Below are 23,168 nucleotides of genomic sequence, written 5' to 3'. Positions count from 1 at the left end.
CGCCTCTGAGCATGCGCGGGACGCGACGCTCTCTGGTCATGTGCTCGTGACGCGTCTGCGCGCCGGGTCGCCGCGTTTGTTTCCGGAAGTGCTGGTGCGGCCGTGGTGGGGGGGGGGCGACCCGGCGGCAGGCGGCATGGAGATCACCCGGGGCAGTGAGTGGCGGCCGTGGGCGGGGGCGAGTGGGTGGGTGGGGCGGCGGCGGCGGCCCCCCGGCTGACCTTCGCTCTGTCTGCAGATTTCAAGAACGCGCTGGGCACCGTCTACGAGGCCGTGGAGGACGCCGATTTCTTGGCCATCGACGGGGAGTTTTCAGGTACCGTGTCCGAGCCGCCCCCACCCCGAGAGCTCGGGGCCCCCTTCCCGGGCCACGAGCCCCGTCGCCCCGGCCGAGGCCTCAGGGCTTGCTCTGCTTGCAGGCATCAGCGATGGGCCGTCCGTGAGCGCGCTGACCAACGGCTTCGACACGCCCGAGGAGCGGTACCAGAAGCTACGGAAGGTGAGCGGGCGCTGGGCCGGGACCGAGGAGGGGGCAGCCTCGCTCGAGTCCCTCCGTTGCGCACATGGCCGCCGCGCCTTCCCCTCCACCCCTCACCCCGTTTCTCTGAATCAATAACCGGTTGCTTAGAATTTCTGTTCATTTCTTTTTCTACCCAGCATTCCATGGATTTCTTGCTGTTCCAGTTTGGCCTATGCACTTTTAAGTATGATCACACAGAATCTAAGTATGTCCTTTTCTTGGTTTTTAAAATTAAATATTTATTTCTTTATTTCTTTATTCATATTTTTATACCGCCCTTCTCCGAAGACTCAGGGTGGTGTACAGCCAATAAAACAACAGAAATCCTAAACAAATTAAAATATAACAAGTTTAAAAATCTGATTCAACCGCTGTATACTTAAAATATTAGCTAAAATTTTATCAAAAACTAAAACCCTGTTAAGACCCTATTAAAACCCACTAAAACCCCCCATACTAAAATCAATCAGGCCAGCCCCGCTTGGTGAAAAAAGAAAGTCTTGAGCTTGCGTTTAAAGGTCCAGAGATCAGGGAGGAGACGGAGTCCCACCGGCAGCTCATTCCATAGAGCCGGGGCCCCCACAAAGAATGCTCTTCCCCTGGGGGCCGCCAGCCGGCATTGCCTAGCCGACGGCACCCTAAGAAGGCCTTCCCTGTGAGCGTGCACTGGACGTACTGGATAATGGGAGGTAACTGTCGGCAGCAGGCGGTCCCGTAAATATCCCGGTCCAATGCCATGGAGCGCTTTAAAGGTGATAACCAACACCTTGAAGCGCACCCGGAAGACCACCGGCAACCAATGCAGCCTGCGCAGGAGAGGTGTTACATGGGAGCTACGGGGGGCTCCCTCAATCCCCCGCGCGGCCGCATTCTGTACCAGTTGGAGCCTCCGGGTGCTCCTCAAGGGGAGCCCCATGTAAAGAGCATTGCAGTAATCCAGACGGGAAGTGACGAGGGCATGAGTGACCGTGCATAACAAGTCCCGGTCCAGGAAAGGGCGCACTTGGCGAATCAGGCGAACCTGATGAAAAGCTCCCCTGGCGACGGCTGTCAAATGGTCTTCTAAAGACAGCCGTGCATCCAGGAGAACGCCTAAATTGCGCACCGATTCCCTGGGGGCTAACGATTCGCCCCCCACAGTCAGCAATGGGGTAAGCTGACTGTGCTGGGACGCCAGCATCCACAGCCACTCCGTCTTGGATGGGTTGAGTCGGAGCCTGTTCGTCCCCATCCAGACCCGAACGGCCTCAAGACACCGAGTCATCACATCGATGGCTTCGTTGTGCATATGCTGGCATGCATAACTTGTAATCTGATTTTCAATTGTGTTTTCTTTTAGGTATATTATGAAATCATTTAACTTCTATATTTTCCCCAAACCTTTGAACAGAACATCACCAGATGTCAAGTTTGTCTGTCAGGTATATATGTATTTTCCCCCTCTGATTAAAAAATAACAGAGAATCCAAAGCAAAATCTTCCACTACCAATCTTACACAAATGCAGTGCTGCGAATTGCATGTTTTATTTATCATTTTAAAAAGTAGATTATAAATTATTAAAAAGAGGTTTTTTGTTAAAGTCAGAAGGATCTAGTCAATTTGAGAAAAAGTTTCATAAATGCAAAGTGGCTGCAGAGGAAAGTGTTTTTTTTTCTCTTTGCACTCTCAGTACTTCTAGCCTGATGTTGGCAAAAAGGTAAATTGCCTGGAAGCTTCCTTCTGCCTTCCGTCAAGGCCAACAATTTGAATTGTATCTGGGAGATTGTAATTATATTGCTTTGTCAAATGAATAAAATATATATAGCCCACCATGAATTGGCATTTTTAGCAGTGAAAATTTATTTCATTAAATTGAAGTAATTTGTATCATCTGTGAATCTATTTTCCTGTTTTTCTTTCAGAGCTCAAGTATAGATTTTTTAGCAAACCAGGGATTTGATTTTAATAAAGTTTTTCGAAATGGTAAGCCTTTTGTAAATATTTTAAAAGTAACTTTGCATTTCTACAGCTGTAGCTTCAACCTTTTTCTTTCCAGTATTGTGCAATCTGATCATGAAGAAAGTCATGTTTCTGTAATTGTTTGTGGTTAAAATTTAATTCCCATCACTGAGAATTCTCTCCTACCAAGAGAGTTAAAAGTGCTATTACAATGTATCTGGAGGAAACTAGGATAGGAAAAGATTACTAGAGCCCAGATGTTTAAATTGGAACAGTTTTAAAACAGAACTTAATCTGAGTCCCCCCATTCATCCCCACCTTCCCCCTGTTTTTTAAGGTATCCCTTACTTAAATCAAGAAGAAGAAAGACAGTTACGAGAACAATATGACGAGAAGCGCTCTCAAGCCAATGGGCTGGGTGGCTTGGCATATATGTCACCTGGTGCTGCCAAGCCTCCATCGGCTGTTCCTGAGGATCAGAAGAAGTTCATCGAGAAAGTTGTGTAAGTGAATATACAGTCTCTGCTTGGAGAAGGACTCAGAACACCACCAGTAATGGTTGCATTTAGGTTTTCAATTATTTCCTGGACCAGACAAAGTTTTGCCAGGAAGAGGATTCTTCTTTTGTCGTTGTCTGCCAGACTGGAAATGGATTTGCCGCTTTTCTCATGCAGTGAGGGAGGCTGATGGAGGCTGACCACCTCAGTACATTACTCTGGAGCACTTTCAGCTACAGAGGCCCGGCTTTGGGCTCCTGCATGATCAGAATGTGGGGGTTTTAACTAGGGACAGGGCCTTCCCAGGTGTGGTGCCCACAAGAGGCCCATCCATCTGCATTTGCCTGCTTAGAATCCATTGATACTTTGTTTTGCTGATGCTACATTTGTGGGGATTCAGTTACATTGATTCCTTCCTCATTGTTTTACCCACTCACCCCATTTACTTTGAATTTCTGAAAATACTGACTTGAATAGTGATTTGCAGTAATATGCACAGTGTGGAGAATGAGGTGGCTGGATGGAGTCACTGAAACAGTCGGTGTGAGCTTAAATGGACTCCAGAGGATGGTAGAGGATAGGAGGGCCTGGAGGAATGTTGTCTATGGGGTCACGATGGGTCGGACACGACTGCAACTAACAACAACAACAAGCACAGTGTGGATCCAGTAAATAGTAAAACTTGCCAGCTCTCCCATTTTGGAGAACACAAGCCATTGTGCACTAGCAGGGGGACGATGGTTCTGCCTTGCCTGGGCTGGTGCTCTGCTGGTTGCAGACGGCCCTCCCCGTTATGGGAAGAGGCCAGCTAGAAAGAAGATGCTTTCTCTCCCCCTTTTCAGAGAAAGGATAGAAGATCTCCTGCAAAATGAAGGAAACACCACCGTGCAGCTGGAGCCGTGCACCGGGTTTGTTCCTCTGGGTCTTGGGCAGAGCGTTGCGTAGATGAGGCTAGCTGGGCAGCAAAGAGGAAGGGAGATGGCATACTTAATATCTTTCTCTTCTTTGTAGATTTCAGAGGAAACTAATCTATCAGACACTGAGCTGGAAGTGAGTAGTGCTGGTTGCTACAAGGAGAAGTAGCTGAAGCAGACTTCTCCGCATCTGGGGAGCCACAGCTGGGAGTGCTGCATTCCTTAGAGGGCGAACTCCCCGTTTCCTGGGGGATGTTGATGCAAAGCTGCTGGCCAAGCCCCCGAGTCTGTTTTCCCTTCGGGCATTTTTTTTTCTTTATTCACCAAGCATGGAGTTTGCACTATTTCTTTTTCTGATGTTATTGCCAAATGGGGCATCCTCTTGATTATTTTCTTTTCTGCAAAGCTAAGGAGGATTTTTTTTGGGGGGGGGGGCAAAATTTTTATTTTCCATAATAATTCCCACAATTTGACCAGTGTACAATACAATCACTTATCCAACAATCAATCCTATACTCAAATTATACTCAATCAGGGCTGCTCGACCGCCACTCCCTTAATCCTAAGGAGGATTATTATTAATCCTTTTTTTTCAATTTTACCATAGGTATCCAAAAGGCATCCATGTTGAAACTGTGGAAACAGAAAAGGTGACTAGTTCTGTATTTTTCATTTCGCACCTTGGTAGGACTGTGGGATTTTTCAGGCATCACTAGGAGAGTTTCTTTAGGCAGCTGCTCCTTTGCTGGTCTGATCAGGGGCCAAGCCCTTACAAAAGAGAGACCTCCAGTGCTCATGTATTCGCCTACCACTTCTGAACCTTGGAGCTGAGGAACTATATTTTAAAGTTGCTCTGCCTGCTGCCCTCCAGATATGTGGGGTGGGAACTTGCAGGATTCCCAGGCGGGGAAAACCATGTGAGAAAGTCAGATTGATTCTCCCTCCTCCCCCACCCAGGAATTTGATGCATGTAGCTGTGCAGGAATGCTTAGTCATTGTGCTCTTGCTTGTTTGTGCCTGCATTAACCTTTGTGGCTCTTAGAAGGAGCGATACATGATCATCAGCAAAGTGGACGAAGAGGAGCGCAAGAGAAGAGAGCAAGAGAAGCAAGCGAGAGAGCAGGCAGGTGCCTCCAATGCCTCTGCCGGGGCGGGACGGGCTGGCTGGGCTTGGGGCAGCCACTCAGCTACAGTGGGAGAGGCTGATTCGCAGGGATGCTGGGCTGAACCGGGCAAAGGACTCACCCTGGGCTTCTCACTTGCAGGAGGAGTTGAAGGATGCGGTGGGGTTTTCCCGAGTCATTCACGCCCTTGCAAATTCAGTAAGTTTGTTGCCTTGAAATCATTAGGAAAAGTATGCACTCCATCAGCAGTTGAAGTTAGCCAGGAACGTTCTCAAACACATGGGGGGTCGGGGGTGGTGGAGAACGTGCTCTGCTTCTGCCTGAGCATTGGGCTGAGTTGCCTCTCTACAGGGCAAGCTCGTGGTTGGACACAACATGTTGCTGGACGTCATGCACACCATCCATCAGTTCTACTGCTCCCTCCCTGAGGTTGGTGGATTCTTCCTTGCACTGAGATCAGATTTTCCTCAACATGCCCTTTGCAGGAAAGTCACCTCCTCCCTACTCACCTGTCTGGGACACACCTAGACCGGTCATCCTGGGTGGAAGGTGGGCACCAGCACCCATCCTGGGTCCAGTGAGGATGATGCTCCGCCTCCCAAAGGGACCGAGTAGATTGGTCCGGGATGTCAACAGCTCCCAATATGCTCCTTCCAATAGTTGATAATCAAAGAGGGACTGCTTCCCTCTGTGACATTCCCTCTGCTATTCCATGGAAGCGTGCTAGCTTTCTTAACTTTCAAAACTTTCTATTTCGAGTTCTCTTAAGCTGGCAACCATCTGTAGTATTTTTTTTAAAACATGCTTTTGATGGCATCTTAAATGTAATATCCAACTTTTTCTTTGGCTTTGCAACCTTTGCTTTTCTCAAATAAATTAATTGTGCATTGATGCAATTTACATCATCTCTTTTGGTCTCAACAATCTGATTCCTTTTAAATTTCAGGATTTTAGTGAGTTCAAAGAACTAGCAACATGCGTCTTTCCAAGGTAAGTGCTTATGTAAGAACATAAGCCAGTTCAGTTCAGTAGTCTGTTCTCTCAGTGGCCCTCCAACTGTCCACGGAGGGCCTCTCCACTTCCCCTGGCAGAGGGTCTTCAGAGAGAGTCCCTCTGCCATCAAGGCTAAGAGCCGTGGATGCCCACAAGCAGCTGAGATCTCAGTTTAAGTATCGCTATAATCCTCCTCTTATGGAACATTCAAACTTAGGAAGCTCCTGCTGATTCTTCATTGTAACCATCTTACTTCAGGCCTGTCACCCCTGATAACATTTTCCAGAATTTATAACTGTAAAATCTGTTTTACAGGCTATTGGACACTAAATTGATGGCAAGCACTCAGCCATTCAAGGTAGGACATTTGCATTTCTTGACAGCACCTTTTAAAATAGTATTATAATTAGCAAAGTTAATGAAGTAAAACAGACAGATAAAATAAGACTGTTTTGCAACAAAGATAATATGCCATTTTTGCACCCAGTGAACTGCCTTTTCCAGGCCACAGAATCCTGTCCTCAGGCACTATTGCTGCTTGCCAGAAAGCAAAACTGCTAAGCACAAATGACAGCTAACCGTCATCTAAATGCCTGGCTGTTGGGGGTGGGGGGGAAGTGCCCTGGAAGAAGTCCTGAGTGTCACTTTCTGCCTTTAGCAGGAGCTCTTGGTGCCCCTGACATGATCAGTCCTACTTGTTGCTCAGTTGGAGCAGAGCTTCTGGCCATCAGGGGCCTTTAGTTATCTTTGCTAATTTGAGGGAAGGCAAGAATAATACTGGTAAGCTTGCCTTGGAAGTGTTTTACATAGGGCTCACAAGTGGATGCATATTTGGGTTAATCCCAATGTTTAAGACATTGGTGAAAACATTAGAAGGGATTTCATCATCTTCTCACTTTCTTGCTGTCAGTTGGTATTGATAATCATGGCCCAAACTGCATCAGTGAACTATGGCACATGTAAAACTTCTGAGATGGTGCTGGTTTTAAAACTCTCAAATTCTGTTTTAATTTCTAAAAAGACTTTGCAACCACTGTGGTCTTTCCAAGGAGTCCCAAGGTTTTGGGAAGCATGCATGTACAGTGTGTGTGTATGTGTTAAAGAGGGGGGGGGGAGGGAGACAGAGACAGAGACTCAGAAATGCCTCGTGCTCTCTTCTCAGGAAATCATTAAGAACACATCCCTGGCAGAGTTGGAAAAGCGTTTGAAGGAGATGCCCTTCAGCCCTCCAAGAGTTGGTAAGGCAACAAAGAGCAGCCGAAATCTGGCTTTTAGTAGACATGGCAAGTGAGCGTTTAAAAATGTGCTTTTGCTTTGGTGGATAGAAATTTATTGGATTCTCTCCAGCAAACATTTCTATATAATTTTGATGGGGAATTTAGATCGGGGCTTCAGAAATACACAAAACTAGTAGCACTATTGAACCAGTAGCTGGATGAAAAAGGCTGCAATTTGTGCTACTTTTTCATCAGAGGCAGAATAAAGAGATTCTTGAGTCTGCTGGATGTGGTCAGCAAAACAGTGTCTGGGTGGAAACTGGGCACCTCAAGCAGTCTCTGCACCCCTGTCTGGACTAAAGTGTTCCTCCTCCCATCCAGGTGACTTTGAGTAAAAGCATCCTTTCCTTCCTCAGAAAGTGCCAAGGGCTTTCCCAGCTACAACACTGCTTCAGAGCAGCTTCATGAAGCTGGTTATGATGCCTACATCACAGGCCTCTGCTTCATCTCCATGGCAAACTTCTTAGGTATTCTGACCTTCTCCCATTGCGCCGCAGCCTCCACTCAGCTCATTGTAGTGATTTTTGTCATATCCTTTGCTCATTAGGTTCATTTCTCAGCCCTCCCGCAAATCATGTTTCTCCCAGTTCAAAGCTGATAGAGCCCTTTTTCAACAAGTAAGTCACAACCATCCTTGAAAAGCATCCTGCTATTTTCTGAAATTCTGCTGTGACTTTTTCAGTGTTATAGTTTAAAGCTTTGGCATTTAGACTAGTACCAGCGTGTTTGCTGGAGAGGTTTTCTTGCCCCGCCATTTAGTGCAAGCTGCTGCCCTAGGCTGAGACCACGAGGGCCCCGCTTCTAGGAGGCTAGCAGCACCTTGACCTTGCCCTGTAGTTGAGAACAGCTCTTTTGCTTTTCACAGAGCTAGCTAGATAAGCGGAGACGAAGAAATCTTTTTCTTTTCTTTTCTTTTGATTTATAAGAGCCCAGTATAATATCCAAGTGACTCTATCTTTTGCTTCAGATTATTTCTGATGAGGGTGATGGACATTCCATATCTCAATTTGGAAGGACCAGATCGTAAGTGTTTCCCCGCATCTTTAAGCACGTCAAAATAGTGGGATGGTTCACACCTTTTTGGTTTTGCAGCAGCGTGTGAGAGACATTTTCCCCTTTAGTGGGGACTGAGTTGCAGAAAAAGAAGGAATCGACTGAAGGTTGGCAAAGAGGAAAGGTTGGGTAAAATGCACGCGAACTGATACAAGTCTGCCTCTGGATTTAAGTCTGCCTTCCCCAGAGGGATGTTTCTGTGTGGTAGCCCAGTGGGAAAAATCTCGCATTGATCTTAGCTACTTGCCTTTGACTCCTGGGTGTGTCGGGTGCATGCAGGAGATCTTAGCAAAAATATAAATCACTTCTGGAGCTCATATCAGGTTCTTCTGGTTTTGTAGTACAGCCAAAACGTGATCACGTCCTTTATGTTACCTTTCCCAAAGAGTGGAAGACAAGCGACCTTTACCAGCTCTTTAGTGCTTTTGGTAAGTAGACAAATTTTTACAAAAGAGCAGCTGAATTTGGCAGAGGGTCATCTGGGGGGTTGGGCAAAATTGAAGGCTAACAGCAAAGGATCCTTGCATTGGTTACTAGAGAGTGAACGGGAGTGGGGTTTGTGGGGCTCTTTTGGGCAGGAAAACTCCGCAAAGCCTCCGCCCCACCCTTGACGCATCCCTGTGCAGGGAGGTGTCGCTCTTCCTTCTGGCCCTCCCTGCTTCAGAGGCATCACTCTTCTCCCTCCAGGATGAGAGCTGCCCTTGTCCACAGGGTGTCATCTTCACTATGCTTGGACAGATCTGAGCAGAATAGAGTTTACATTCCCCTTCCAATTTTAGGAAACATTCACGTATGTTGGATTGATGATACATCAGCATTTGTATCCCTGAGTCAGCCTGAACAAGTACAGATTGGTGAGTACCATAAAACCTTGAAAAATAGGGTTCACGGCTGGTTATTTTTACTAAAACATCTGCCAACAAATCTGAATGATTAAAGAAGGTCCCTATATCTTTTATCTCTTAATCCACTATTTGTCTTCTGGGGCCATGGAGTCTGTTAACTTTTCTCTTTCTGGTGGTCTGCCGGGCGAGAGTGGCCAAATGCCAGGAGAGGAAAGGCATGGAAAAGAGGGACCCCTTCAACCCTTTGCAGGCCAAACTCTGCTCTCAGTCCTGCCAGATCAACAGCAGGAGAGCTAAGCATCTGGAGTGGGAGGCATCCAACAGCCTTGAGAAGGTCAGATGTGCTGCCTGAGCATCTATCCAGCTGCCTTCTGTGGGAGAATCTTCCAGGGAGGAGGATCTGAACTCCTGCCCAGAGCAGGATCTGAAAGGTCCAGCCTGGAATGGAGGGTTGCCTGGCAGGGTTGTCTCGGACCAATAAATGCTGTTCATCTTGGCTCAAGACTTGGATCGATTCCTGCCACAGGCACAGCCCTTGGCAGACTGCATGGTGCCTTTCACTCTTTGGGACATTGGCACTTCCCTTTTCCTCATTCTGCAAGGTCACTTTAAAAAAATTCTTGATGTGATGGTTTATTTTGCCAAAGCCTCACCTTTTCTAGTTTTGTTTCAAGGTTTCCTTGTCCCCAGAAGCTTGTTTGCCTAAAGGACACCGTGGCAGGGCAGCCGTGACCCGGGTTTTCTTTTCCAAGAGCAAATGGAGAAAGGCCGGGGGGGGCGGGCTTGTCATCCAAAGTGAGCTGCAACCCTCCCTGGAGTGTGATGCAAGTGAGCGGAGCTGAGGTGCTTCAAAGCACCCATCCACCTCGTTAGGCTCTTCTTAAAGGCCTGCAGAGCGTCTCCAAGAGAACACAGAAATGAAACAATGGCCCACAGCCTGACAGACACCTCCAGGTGACTTTTGGCAGAATTGGGGTCAAGGGACGGAGGTTGTTTTTCAGGCAGGCTAGAGCAGAAGGTTGTGCCGGAGGGCCTGCAGAGCTGCTGGGCAGCCTTGGGAGGCAGCGGATGCCCGGTCAGCTGAGGGGGACTAATTTTGCTGACTCACCCAGAGACCAGATGGCAGATGGAAGATTACATCTGGTGAGGCAGCCAGGACTTTAACCAAGTACTGAGCCCTCCAGAGAGTTCTGGGTGCAGGAATCCGTTCCATAAGCCTGCACCTCTTCTGCTTCTGCATGGTTCTGGCACAGAAAAAGAAAGAAAGAAAAAAATGGATGATTTGATGAGCTTTGTGTGCTGTGCTGTTTTCTAACAAGCCATGCTCACTCTTGAAGCAACGGGTGGGTGGGGAAAGATAACCTTTGCTTGGGCCCTGATCATGTCTGGCCGACTTTCTTTTGAATCTATCTCTCTGCCCTGAAGGCTGGGGACAATTAAAAAAAACACTAGAGATGTCTCTGAAATTGGGCGACAGAGTTGTACGCCCCCGCCCCAAAACAATTTGTACCTGAGTCCCCCCTTGAGCTTTCTGGTGCTTTTCCTAGGAACAGGATGTTGGCTTCCTTCACCAGCATCCTGGTTATGCTCTCCTGAATGTAGCCTGAGTCCTTCCCCCCCCCACTTTCAAAAGGGCTCCCCTGCTCCCTCCCTGGAAGAGGAAGCAGAGGGGCATCCCTCCCTTCAGCTCTTTGGGCCAGGAAGATTGGAAGCCGTCCTGGAGAGGATTCCCTTTTGAGTGATTTTGTACTGAACTGTTTCCGCAGCTGTTAATACCAGCAAGTACGCTGAAAGTTACCGGATTCAGACTTACGCAGAATATATTGAAAAGAAGCAGGAGGAGAGGAGGCAAGCGAAGAGGAAATGGGCAGAAGACAGTTGGAAGGAGATGGAAGTGAAGCGCTTAAAGACACAGGCCAGCCCCTTCACACTCCAGAGCCGCTACTACAGCGTTTGTAGGTGAGACACTTTGGCCGGTTCTGCATCAAGTGGGTTTCAGGGGCAGGAGAGGGACTCAGTCCGGGAACTCCCGCAGCCAGAAACCAGCCCAGCCAATTGAGCTGAAGAGAGTTAGCCCTGGCTGGGAAAGCACGAAACCCAGCTGCCTCCTGGGGAGGGTTCAACCTGGGGAAAGATGTCTGAGCCAGCAGAAGCAAGGTGCCAGCCTCCCCTCTTCCTTTCCAAATTTGAGAGGCCAGAGGAATCTGGTCATCGGGATGCCAGGTGGTAGCACAGTTGCCCCATGAGGGAACCAATAGGGCCAGCCCTGCCCTGCTAACAGCCTAAGAGTTTGAAAATGCAGGTAAAGAAGCAGTTCTCAGATGTGCTGCTCTGCCAGGATAACATTTCAAAGGCAGAAATTTGAAGCATTAATATATTGAACTGGCACAAGAAAGATAGCGGCAGTTGGGGCTTAGCCAGAAAGTAAGTGCTGATGTCGTGTCCCACTTCTCCGCTGACGGCCGGGTCGGGGAAGTCCGTATCAGGCGTGCCTCTGCAGCTCTGCCAAAGTCCTAGCAAAGTTCTCAAGGCAGGCAGGAGACCAGGAAGTGACTTCAGCAATCCAAGTTAGACTTTGCCTGACTCAGAGAATGCCAGAAAGCAGATCCTTTATATAGGCCATGGGGTGTGGCTCCATGACTCAGCACTTATCCAGGCCTGCCCCTCCCTTCCTTTTGTTAACGTCGCCTCTCAACTCTCCGGAAGCAAGGATCTCTCCAGCCTCCAGCTGTTGGCAATCTTAGCTCATGACTGGCCTCACATTCTTCAGGCTCACATGCTGTGGGGGAGGGGTTTAGTTGCTCCGTTTGCCTGGGCATGGTGCCAGGACTGGGGGCTGAAGGCACGTCAGGCCCTTCGTCTTGCTCGGCCTGTCCGGGCATGGTGCCAGAGCTGGGGCCTGGAGGCATGCCAGGACATTCTTCTGAACTATCAGCGTCTGGCAGGAGATAAGAGGGGCCCGGCTGCGGCAGGGGGAGCGGGCGAGACACAACAGCTGATGGCAGGCCTGCCGCTTCCAAGGGGACACAAACATCTGCTTGGATGACTGGGGCCAGTGCAGATGGCCAGTCCAGCTTGAAGAAGAGCCAGTTTGGGAAACTCTTCTGTGACACAAACCAGGACTGAGCCAGCTAGTGATCAGGATAGCAGGACAACCGGTTGGTCCTTCTGAGAACAGCTGGAGATGGCCTTAGGAAGGACCGTAGGGCAGGGCAGGATTGTATCCCTCCCTCTTGCTTCAGCATGCTCCCTGGGAACAAAGACTACAATCTCGCGTTTCTCCCACTGCCAGTTTTTCAACCCCCAGCTCTGTGGGGAAGAGAAGCATGAGCCCCATCCAAGAGGAGAGCATCACAGATGACCTGGAGGAGGCCGCGGTGCAAGAGGTGGACCAGGCCACCCCAGGCCCCTTCCAGGAGCCCCCTGAAGAAGAGAAGAAGCAAGCCAAGAAGCTCAGGAAGGGCAAAAGGGAGCAAACATTGGATGGTAGGTGGTCTCCGCAGGGTGCTTGACCTGACAGCTTTGGGCAGCCTTGGCCCGTTTTCTGACCGGCAGGCCTGGAGTGAGGGAAAACCACCAGTTTCTGGTTTTCTACATAATCCGAGAACTTTGAATTTTGATAAAAGAACACGGCAGAGAATAGTGCTGCACCTCAGTTGTCGTTATTTTGCCCAGCATTGGAGTACTCAAAACACACCAAATGGAGCTGCTGAGGCCGCTGAGGTTTAGCCCCATCCTCTGAATACCCAAGGGAGCTGTGGGGGTGGGGGGGCAAGACAGTGGCTGGCCTGGGATTCATCCCAGCCAGCATGGACAGATTTTGGCCTGAGCGGGTTGGGTTTTGTGTTGGTTCAGCTGTATGGTTATTTTGTGCTTCTTGTAGGGGGGCTCAAGGCTACTCCCACCAGGCTCTTTGATGTGCCGGACACGTGGTAGCTGCCAGGAGCACCAATGAAAGAGGGCTTCCATTCCAGGGAATCGGTGGCGGCAGTGTCCTCCCAAGCCAGTTTGAAGGAAGAAAGGAGGCTGGTGCACAAAGGAGAGGCACATCGCTTCTTGGAAATCTGTTTTGTTTTTTAATCTCTACTGAACAATCACGGTCACTGTTTTTATGTGTATGCATGCGTGTACATGTCCGTTTCCTTGATTATGTGAAAGCCTTTGCTGTTGTGTGTATTAGATCAAAAGGCCAAACCGTGGGACTGGACCATCCATTCATGTAACATGGCAGAGTTTGTGTGCAGCTTGCTCTGCTGGTCCCCTCGATCCCCTGCAGACATTCAGGCACACCAACGGCCAGTCGGGCGCCTGGCGCTTTCAACCACTTCCTTCCCTGCCATCTTCTGCAGTAGTAGAAGTGCATCTTACTCTCCCTCCCTACCCCCCATTAAAGAGAAACTGTCCTTTCCCTTTGGGAAAGAAAATAGGTCTCAATCTTCATATTAAGTTTGAGAACCAGCTTACTGTACCTGGAGGGGAGGGAAGCTTCTCTGGCACCTTTTCCCTCGATCTGTGACTAGCATTCTATATTTCAAAAGACAAAGATAAACCAGCAGTTTCACCAGCTTTTATTAGTTTGAAAAATCAATCTGCTTTGGTAGACTTCATAAACTTGGTTTGATATTTAACATTTTTGTATTGTGGAATGAAAAATGTTATTTCCATACAGTGAAAAAATTAAAGAACCTTTTTCTTAGGAATCTGTGTTTATGTTTCTATGGCTGGGCCCTTTTCTCCTGCGGCCACATAAATCCTCCGCCCGGAGTGGCTTGTGGGCTTCTCTTTGCCTGATAAGCAGCTGGCCAGGCTGCAGCAAAGGCCGCCCCAACAGGGCTCCTGTGGAAGGCTGATCATTAAAGGGAGAAAAAGTCTGCTGGCACAGCCAAGAGAGGACTTTTTCCTTGGGGAAAGGTAGTCTCCCCACGAGAAACTCTGTCTGCAGCTCCTCCCACAAATTCCCACGTTCTGTTGCTACTCTGCATCACTGTCTAGAGCCATGTCCACCCAGGGGTCAAGGGGACTGTCCTTTCCACTGTGAGGCTCTACTGGAGCTGCTATGCCCAGGAATCGCTTGATAGGTTTCGTTTTCAGCCGAGATAAGCTGCATTGGACAGACAGGATTATTGGGATTATTCTAGCAGAGTCCCTAATGGCTAGTATGGCCTTAGGGGTGCAGGGAGCCCACAAACAGTGTGATTAGTCTTGATGCCCCATCCTCAACCTTCACGCCTCTGACAAAGGATGGAAATATTTGCTTTTCGGCAGCCCCGTTTAGCAATGAATTGGAGGTGAGGCGGGGGGAGAGTCAGGAAGTTGTCCAAGGCAAAGTCTGAAGTCTGCCTGGTCAGGGCAAGAAGTTTCCCTGGTTCAGCAGATGCCCTGAAACGTCATCCACACACTCCTTGGCCCCAGCTTTGAGATACGGCAAGAACAATAAGGATTTTTAGGGGCATTATGGTAGCATGGAAAAACACAGCTGCCCCCAAAAGTCCCTCATTTTCCCTGCGCAAAGAGCAACTGACAGAAGGAGCACTGGGGGCACGGGCCTGCTCCCCCACCAGCTGACTTTCCAGTAGTTCCACTTAAGGGAAGGGTCAGCCCTGTGCAGATGGTGCACGCATGAGCTCTCCAGCCCCCCATGGCATGCAGACATGCTTCCCTCGGAAGGATGTGTCCCTTCTGATGCCCATTCAAACAGGGACTGAGGAGAAGTAGCAGCTTCTCCCCTCCCCCCCAGGGGGTTCAGTCCCTGTTTCTGCTGCAACTCACAAAGGCCAGTTTGCCGGTCTTGCCAGCCCCCCCCCCCCGCCCCCCATTGTCCTAGGACAGTCTTCACTTTGGTCCCAACGTCGAGCACGTTGAGCCCCCTCCCTGTCTGCATAGAAACTGGATGACACTGCCCCTCCCCCCACTTCCTTCAGCCTCTTCCCGTAGGACGTTTTCTCCCACGACCCTTTTAAGGATTCCTAGTCCACGTCCCTCTCCAGGTGGCCCCCTGGTGTTCCCCTCCCCGTTGTCCTGTGCAGGAGAGAGGAGCGCGCCTTCCATCAGCGCCCGAGAGCAAAAGGTGAGCCCAGAAGCGGGACTTTGTGGGCCAGTTGGGTACCAGGCAAGCTCATCTCGCCCCCAAAACCCCGACTCTGGATTCACAGCCTCCCACAGGGACTCCGACGTCAAGTCACAGGAGGCAAAACCGCGCCACTCCCCCCGGCCTCCTCCACAGGCAAGTCCCTTCCCCGAGGGAAAGAGCAGGTTCACTCCCACCCAAGGCAATCGAGCCCGTCCCGGATGTCAGCCCCGGTTCTTCCCAGCTGGAAGCCCACCGGCTCCTCCCTCCGGATCCACAGCCGGTCATTTCTCTTTTTCTACCAGGGAAAAGAAGGGAGGGAAACGGGGCTTCAACGAGATTAAGGGAAACGTCCTGAGCAGCAGAGCTCAAGTGGGGGAACGTAGCTCCTCGGGCGTTTAGACTGCAACTCCCAGAATTCTCAGGCTGGGAGGGGGTGGGGCGCGCCAGAGCTGCGAAGCCTCGCTGAAGAGCCCCCCTCCCCCCTGTCCGAGCAGCGCCAGGACCCTCCGCGCCTCTCCCGCCCCGCCCAGCCAGAGGGACGGCCGGCCACAAGAGCAGCCTCAGCATGGGATTCTCCGAAAGCCAGCCCAGCCCAGCCCAGGGCGGCCTCTTGCGGGAGGGGGGCTCCGGCAGGCATGGCACTTACCCCTGCTCCGCTCGGACGGCGCTCCTCGGCCGCGGGGCAGCGCTTGCCTTGCAGGGGTGTGGCTGCGGGGAGGCTGGCCGGGCGGCTTTACTGCGCCGGGAAACTCCCCCTGCCCGGCGGCGCCCGCGAGAGTTCCCGCACCCCTTGAGGACTAGCCGCTTGGAAAGGAGGCCTGTTCCTCGGGATCTACAGACTGGGGGTGGCTGTGTGGTTGAGATACGGGCGGTCGCACGTCCACTTTCCCGCATAGGATGTGCCCAGACCTCACGATGTCTGGAAGCGCGCGGGGGGGCGGGGGGGGGAGGGAAGTACCCAAAGAAGAGGACATGGAGTAGCCCCTGACACGCCTAGGCAGAAGGGAAGGCTCGAGGTTGCACAAGAAATAAGTTCCTTCATCCTGGAAGCCCCGCGGAGCGAGGAAAGTTCCGTGTTCGACTGCACGTGGGAACTGCCACCACCGCAGGACCGCCCTAAAAATGAGCCCCTCCCATTCCTCCTGTCGCCCCCGCCGGGGTAGCCAAGGGGTAGCTGGAACTCGCGAGGCACGGACGGGGTTCGAACCCGTGATCTTCGGTTTACGAGACCGACGCCTTACCACTTGGCCACCGCGCCTGCGTTGAACGGGGCGCTTCGCTCCCATCTAGGCTGGCGGCGCTCCCGAGAACCGCGCGCAGATGCACCCTCCCTACCTGCGCGAGACGCTCCTCCCCGAAGAGGGTTCCGAAGTAAGGGCAGGCCGGGCGTCGCGATGCAGCGCTGCGCAAACGCACGAAAAGAGCGTGCGGCAGTGTCTTCGTGCGCATGCGTTCTCGCTCCGTTGTCCCGGAGTCGACCGCTCAGGACCGCTTTTGCCTGTCGTTCGTGGCCGGGCGGGAAGTGGTCTTGCCCGGCGGAGCCTGCGGGAAGTCCCGGGGCCCAACTCCGACCGAGGAGGCCAGGCCGCCGCCGCGCTCCCGGAAGACACCTCTGGACTCGGTTGTCAAGCAAACGGTTTAATGGCCCCCGGCGCGGTCTCCCCCTGGCGGGCTTGCCCAGCGCCCCGCCGCCGTCTGGCCGGGCGCCGCGGGCCGCCTCTCCGGGGCTCCCCGGGCCGGCGCTCGAGGCGGGCCACCTGCGGCACCCGGCCGCCGCTCATGTCCAGGATGCGCTGCGGCAGCGCCCAGCACACGGTTCTCCCGGCGGCCCCGCGGCGCTCCGGGGCCGAGCAGGCGTAGCAGAAGGGGCGGGGCAGCGGCGGCCCCCGACGCTTCCCCGCGCCCGTCTCCACGCGGAGGTTCAGCCCGGCCCTCTGCCGCGGCCGCAGCGCCGCCTCCAGCCGCTTCTGCAAGTGCAGGTGGAGCTTCTCCCGGGTCAGGTGCAGCCGGAGGAAGAGGCTGGCCCGCGTGGGGGGCGCGTCCCTCTGGCTGCCCGCCGCCTGCAGGCCCACGGAGAGGGACAGGTCTTCTCCGCGTGGTGCTCTTTCCCTGCCCTTCCGGGCGGTCCGGACTTCCTTGAGCCCCGCCGCTCCTTTCCCGTCCGTCTGTGCTCCGGCTTTGCTTGCGCGGGTGGGGAATCTCTGCGCGCTCCCTGCTCCTTCGGCTGCGGCTCTTACTGCCACTGCCACTGCCCCTGCCTCGGCTGCCGGCTGCGGGAGAGCCGAGCAACGCATCGTTCCTTCCAGCTCTGCCGGTCGGTGCTCCTCCCTCGCTCCCTTCTCCGCGGACGTGGGGAGAGCCCGGTAATGCAACGTCCCTTCCAGCTCCGCCTGAGCGTCCCGGCCTTTTTTGCTTCTCGCCCCGGCTCCGGTGGAGGCATAGCGCAGGCTTCCTTCCAGCTCTGCCGGTCGGTCCGCATCTCCTTGGCTTCCTGCTGTTGCTACTTTCTTGGAGGTCTCTGAGGGAGCCCTGTAACGGATTGTCCCTTCCAGCTCTTCGCAGTCGTCCCCATATCTCTTGTTTGCTCCCCTCTCAGCAGACGGTACAGGGAGAGCCCTGTAATGCATGCTTCCTTCCAGCTCCGCCTGTTGATTCTCGCCGGTTTTGCTTCCAGTCCCTGCTGTGGTGGAGCTGTAGTGCATTGTCCCCTCCAGCTCTCCCCGTTTGTCCCCGTCTCTTTTGCTTGCCCCCTTCTCAGGGGACGGTGGGACAGCCCTGTAAGGCTTTGCCTGTTCATCTGCCTCTTTTTTGCTTCCTGCCCCTGCTCCCTTCTTGAAGGTTGGTAGGAGAGCCCTGTAAGGCAGCAGGCCTTCTGGCTCTCCCTGCTGGTCCCCCTCTTTCTTGTTTCCTGCCTCTTTTCCATCTTCCTTCTCTCCTTCCTTAAGGGGAGCTGGGAGATCTGTAAGTCGGTCTTGTAGCTCCTCCTGTAAGTTTGCAGCTTTCAGAGTCCTTTTCTCCCCCGGTGCTTCTTGCTTGGTGCTGGGACTGCCTTTATCAGCTGCTCCCTGGCTCTTAGGACAAGGCATGGCAAAAGCTGTTTTCTTAGGCTGGATCCCTTCACCTGGTGCTTCTGTTTCCTGGATGGAGACACCTCTAAGATGCATGGCCAGTGACTGGGGAGGGGGTCCTTCGGCCTTTTTGGAGGAAGTGCTGGGAGCCAAACAGCTCTGCTTAAAGAGTTCTGTGAACTGCACATCCTGAGGTTCTTCTGCAGGAGTCAGGGGGGCTATACGGGGGCCCTGGGGCTTTGGAATCAGGAGAATTTGCTTTGATTCAGGCCCCCCGGGGGTCGAGGCCCCCTTCCGAGGAGTCTTCAGGACCAGTATGGGAATGGGGGGCTTCTGAGGAACTCCCTTCTCCGGGCTGCTGGGACACTGGGTTGCCTTTGAAAGGCCCGGGGTGGCCTTTTCCGGGGGTTTTGAATGCAGCGTTTGGATTCCCCAGGTGAAGACCATGTATTTGTGGCTGATATTGAAGTCAATGATGCAAAGCGCCTCTTTGGCCAGAAAGGTCAGTGAGAGGTGTTTGGGCCTTGAGATTTTGTTGCCAAAACGGATCAGCTTCGGCAGAGGCTTTACAGAAAGGATACTGAAGGTGCAGAGGGAGTCCTCGACCATTTCAGGGAAGGCTCCCTTCTGAATTTCCACCATTTTCACTGTTAAATGGAAAAGGAGCTTCCGGAGTTTTTCTGGCTCCACTGACAAAAGAACATCATTTCTTTGGCTTCTCTGGGAATCTCTTGGCTTAAGGCCTAGCGTCTTCTCGGGAGCAGGGAAGCCCACTTTTCTGATTTCTTCTGGGTTTGCTTTGTGAAAAACATAGTACCCTTTGCCTCTTGGAGGCTCCTGAATAGATTTCATGTAGATGGCCATGGCGTTTCTAGGGAGGAGGGGAGGGTGCGCTGGAGCTTCAACGTCCCTTGGAATTAGTAAAACATTTTGCATCGTTTTTTTAAGATCCCTATGGAAGGATTTTTTTTTCACAGATTGAAACTGGTTCACAGAGTTGATGACCACAGTGGGAACTCCACACCGTCTTTGAACCATTTTCTTCTTGATGTGAAATTCCAAGAAGTTTCTACTTTTCTCATCCATTCCTTTTAGAACAGTTGGGACTTCCTCTGAGTTGGGAGGCAAGGCACCTGCAGGGTCTGCAGCCACCTTCTGCGGAGTGGGCTCTTCCTCTTTTTCAGAGGAAGGTTTCGGGGTGGATTTCTCTGTTGTTTTAGCCACTTCCTCTTTCTGCTCCTTCACCCTGAGGTCAAGAGACTGGATGGCCATTTGATCCAGCAAGGAGAGAGGTGAAGGTTTCTCTCCCGCTTCCTCTTTATCTCCGATCCTCAACCTGGGAAGGGAGCCGGGGGCTGTGGGTGCTGGCAGAGGTCCCATGCGGATTTCGAGAGATTTCTCCACCAAAATGACATGATCCTCCTTTTCAAAAGTGGAGCTCTGGACAAAGTTTATTTGTGCAAAAGATGTCTGCTGGACTCCCTTAATTTCAGGATGACTCTCCGGAAGCAACGGTGCACCTTTTATTTCAGAAAATCTTTCTGGGAATAAAGGGATAAATGATGACCCACGTTGTTTCTTTTTCTTCAGAAAATAAAGGGTTTCTGATTCCGAGGAAGAAGAATCAGAGCTGCTGGCTTCAGAAGCATCCAAGGAATCGTGCATTGTCCAGGAAGCATCTGTAGCCATACAGCAGCACAAGTTCAAGTGTTTTAGGAGCGGCAAGCAGGAGGAGGAGCCAGAGGAAGAGTGGGAGGAGGAGGAGGAGGAGTGCTTTGGCAGAATCAGGGTGGTCCTTAATAAAGGAGGTGGACAGGGGAGGTACTTTTGGTATAAGTTCTCATCTTGACACACACTTCGTGGAGTTTGGCAGGGCTCGTACGGATGTCTGTGCACCTGACAAGGCAGCTCATAACTAGAAGTAAAGAAAAAAACAGAATTTTCCTACACTGCTAGACGAGAAAAAAGTGACCCCATTTATAAAAAAATAATCACTGTGTTTCTCCAATGTGTCCTTTCCTACCCTATTGGGAAATCTTCCACCTTAGACAATTCTTTGGATCTTAAATTGTCTGAAGAACTGTTGTGACTGTTCTATGATGCCCAGATAGGTGAACCTGCTTGGCCAGCCCCACTGAGCCTTCCCCAGCAACACAGGTAGTCCAGCCCAGCCCAGTCCCAGCCAGCTCCTCGCAGTTTTAAGTGGCCCCCACAAAGGAGTTTCTCTGCCATGACTGAGAGGGCAGAAAGTGCATTTGCAGAGAACCTCCTACAAAGACAGATTTCACCTACCTTTCAGAATCAGGTGTTAGTTGCTTCCCACAAATGCAGCTAGAGTCTATAACAGAAAAAAGGACATATTTTGAATTTATTTTTAATCAACTGATATAAAGTATTTTTAAAACCTCCACCAAGCTGCCTTGACTATCTTGTTATTGAAAAGAAAAACCTGCCAGGCAATATTTGAACGATGGAGAAAGAAGAGAACAGATGCTGCCTTTGGAAAGCCTTAAACCAGGGGTGAAATGCTCCTGGTTCGGACCGGATCGTACGATCAGATAGCGATGGGGGCAGGTAGTTCGGAGAACCGGTAGCAAAAATCCCTGCCCCCCACCACTGCCCACGCCTCGCCATTCCTCTTCTCTGTCCCTGAAGCTCTCGGTGGTGATATAACTGCAAATGGCCTTAAATGACTGCCGCAGCACTTCAAAGGGCCGCACTACAGCTGATCAGCACTGTAGGCAGCTAGTAGACCGGGGCTTCTATTTTTAAAGATGGTAGACCGGTGCCTGCCAAAAAAAGGCACTTGGTAGACCGGTGCCTCTCATTAAAAGGCAATTGGTAGATCTATTTTTAAAGAAAGTAGTTTTGTATACTTTTATTTTTTTTATTTATTATTATTGACCATGTCCATTCAGTCACCTGACCACCAAGCCACACCCACCAATTAAGCCACGCCCACAGAACCGGTAGGGAAAATTTTTAGATTTCACCCCTGCCTTAAACCTGAGTTATACAACTGCAGGAATACAAGATTTGGCAAAAGGCCTGCTAGGTCAGCAAAACGGGGAGCTCTGCTGAAGCTGGGAAAGACCAGGGCAGGTTCTGAGCGGAACTTCATTGTGTTGGGGGAGTCCTCTGTCCACCAGTTCCTATTCCCAGTGCAAACAGCCACCATCCCTGGTGAACCTTGAGGTCATGCCACTGGGGCCCAGCTCTATTCCAGGGGAAGATGACGTTGGAATAAACATACGTTTTGCTTGTGTGGCTGGAAAGTCCTTTTCACATGCTGCTTCAGGCTGTAATGGGGAAAAAAGTGTTACTGGGTTTCAAATTTTCTCATGGTAAAACTGCATTCTGGCTTCCCAAAGGCATGAGATTATTAGACGCTTATGTTGGCCCCTTCCAGTTTTGGGTACCATTGGCAGCTCTCCTGCTTCAGCATGAGGGTAGAGGACCCTCTGAGGCTCATGGGATGGCCAGGTTGCTTCTGCTGCCCATCTGGCGGCTCTGGGGAGGGCTTGGCTGAATTGATGCCTACGCTCTGGAGGTCTCCCTACAATTGTCTCTTTGGGGCCATATTGACCTGCCAGGTCTCCTCTGGGCAAAGGGGTGGGGGGAGTTGATGTTGGCTTCCAATTTCCTCCCCCGTGTAACAGGCCTGAATGGAGATGGTTTATACGGATTTGTTATCAAATGTTGTGGTTTTATTGTAAACCATGCTGACTTGTCCTTGTATGGGACAGTCCATCATTTAAGAAAACCAGGGTGCTCTGGGTCAACTAGGGTGCATCTAGGCCCCTGGATAAACCCTCTCTTTGAAATACAGCCAGTCCCAGATAGAGCCACAGAAAATTAACGACAATGCGGCTCAGTGTCACGTTTTAATACCACGCTCCCAATATTTAAAGGACACCTTCTGTATCACTGAAAGATAACCCCTCCATGTTCAGAGGCAGTCTACCCTGCTGGCTTCTTGCCAGTAATTGCAGCCAGGAAGCTGGATAGGGTGGATGTCCGCTTTGACCCTCCAAGGCTGGTCCCACATTCTCAGCTCCGCTCAACACTCGTTCCCCTTTCCAAAGCTCACACATGCAAGTGAGTTTGTAGTTATGGTGGCTGATTTCCCTGCTTCCTCTTTAGCTTTCAGGACCATTTGCAACCCAGGCTCTCCATCTGCAACTGCAGGGTGGCCTTCAATGCCTTGTTCAGACTGGGCTAAGCTCCCATAGAAAAGCATTGGAGAAAATTAGGGGTGCTTTTGCTCAGCCAAGCCCTGGGCTGGTGGCGGTGTGCAGAGAACGCAATATGCAAAGCCATCTCTTTACCAAGGGAGAGCTGGGCTGCGCTGCATGGCTCTCCGTTGCGACGGGCTGCCTACGCTGGGCTTGCCACCTGGCCAGGCAGGAGGAGGTCCAGATTTCAAAGCCCAGCCAGAGCAGCAGCAGGACTGCTCCGGCCAAGGGGAACCCCCAGGTCGTCTCTGAGATCCAGCAGAAGCCTTGTGAACACAACATGTGTTGGAATTGGGACAGCAGGTTTCCCTCCGGGCAGAAGCCAACAGGGCCATCTTTTCCATCTGCTTCCCGAGCAGTCCGGGTTCGGAGGGAGGGTCCCCCACTGAGGTCCTTCTGCAGCATCAGGGAACCAAGCACCAAGGCTGCATAGCCAGACCTCATGGCCCATCCATCTCTTCACCTGTGGGGTGGCCAGTGCGCCAGTCAAGAGGCAGGGGCCAAGGCTTCTGTCTGATGGGTCACAATAGGTCCCCTGTGGGTGCGGTTGCTAAGAGACCTGGCTTTGGTGTTGGGAACCTGCTGCTTGGCCGGAGGGAACAGATGGAGCTTCACACATCCTTCCTACCTCC

General features: G+C 51.6%; 2 protein-coding genes and 1 non-coding gene across 7 annotated transcripts; 1 reads left to right on the top strand and 2 right to left on the bottom strand.

Moving 5' to 3' along the window:
* Nucleotides 1-19: 19 nt before the first annotated feature.
* PARN (poly(A)-specific ribonuclease) lies at nucleotides 20-13,863 on the top strand. 4 transcript variants are annotated; one of them, XM_058157611.1, is made up of 24 exons: nucleotides 20-155; nucleotides 239-316; nucleotides 420-499; nucleotides 658-725; nucleotides 1,860-1,941; nucleotides 2,424-2,484; nucleotides 2,798-2,963; nucleotides 3,800-3,865; nucleotides 3,969-4,007; nucleotides 4,479-4,521; nucleotides 4,917-4,994; nucleotides 5,137-5,193; nucleotides 5,347-5,424; nucleotides 5,942-5,985; nucleotides 6,304-6,346; nucleotides 7,151-7,226; nucleotides 7,622-7,732; nucleotides 7,813-7,882; nucleotides 8,233-8,288; nucleotides 8,660-8,746; nucleotides 9,098-9,172; nucleotides 10,930-11,122; nucleotides 12,456-12,649; nucleotides 13,047-13,863. In XM_058157611.1, the coding sequence occupies exons 1-24, from the start codon at nucleotides 137-139 to the stop codon at nucleotides 13,097-13,099; spliced, it is 1,917 nt and encodes a 638-aa protein (XP_058013594.1). In that variant the 5' UTR covers nucleotides 20-136; the 3' UTR covers nucleotides 13,100-13,863. The 4 variants fall into 4 exon arrangements, with proteins under 4 accessions (XP_058013594.1, XP_058013593.1, XP_058013596.1 ...); XM_058157610.1 differs by having other exon boundaries at nucleotides 4,914-4,994; XM_058157613.1 differs by lacking the exon at nucleotides 3,800-3,865.
* LOC131185248 (uncharacterized) lies at nucleotides 8,732-23,146 on the bottom strand. Of its 2 annotated transcripts, none has more exons than XM_058157609.1 (5): nucleotides 22,630-23,146; nucleotides 21,555-21,600; nucleotides 20,594-20,639; nucleotides 16,475-20,216; nucleotides 8,732-10,407 (listed from the first exon to the last, which is right to left on the bottom strand). In XM_058157609.1, the coding sequence occupies exons 1-4, from the start codon at nucleotides 22,978-22,980 to the stop codon at nucleotides 16,859-16,861; spliced, it is 3,801 nt and encodes a 1,266-aa protein (XP_058013592.1). In that variant the 5' UTR covers nucleotides 22,981-23,146; the 3' UTR covers nucleotides 8,732-10,407; nucleotides 16,475-16,858. The 2 variants fall into 2 exon arrangements, with proteins under 2 accessions (XP_058013592.1, XP_058013591.1); XM_058157608.1 differs by having other exon boundaries at nucleotides 16,569-20,216.
* Nucleotides 16,420-16,491, bottom strand: TRNAT-CGU (transfer RNA threonine (anticodon CGU)). The gene has a single exon. It is a non-coding gene; the product is annotated as a tRNA-Thr (tRNA).
* Nucleotides 23,147-23,168: the final 22 nt, after the last annotated feature.

Source organism: Ahaetulla prasina, chromosome 14 (assembly GCF_028640845.1).
Source record: "Ahaetulla prasina isolate Xishuangbanna chromosome 14, ASM2864084v1, whole genome shotgun sequence".
Classification (NCBI taxonomy): domain Eukaryota; kingdom Metazoa; phylum Chordata; class Lepidosauria; order Squamata; family Colubridae; genus Ahaetulla; species Ahaetulla prasina.
This window is presented reverse-complemented; position numbering and strand designations above follow the sequence as displayed.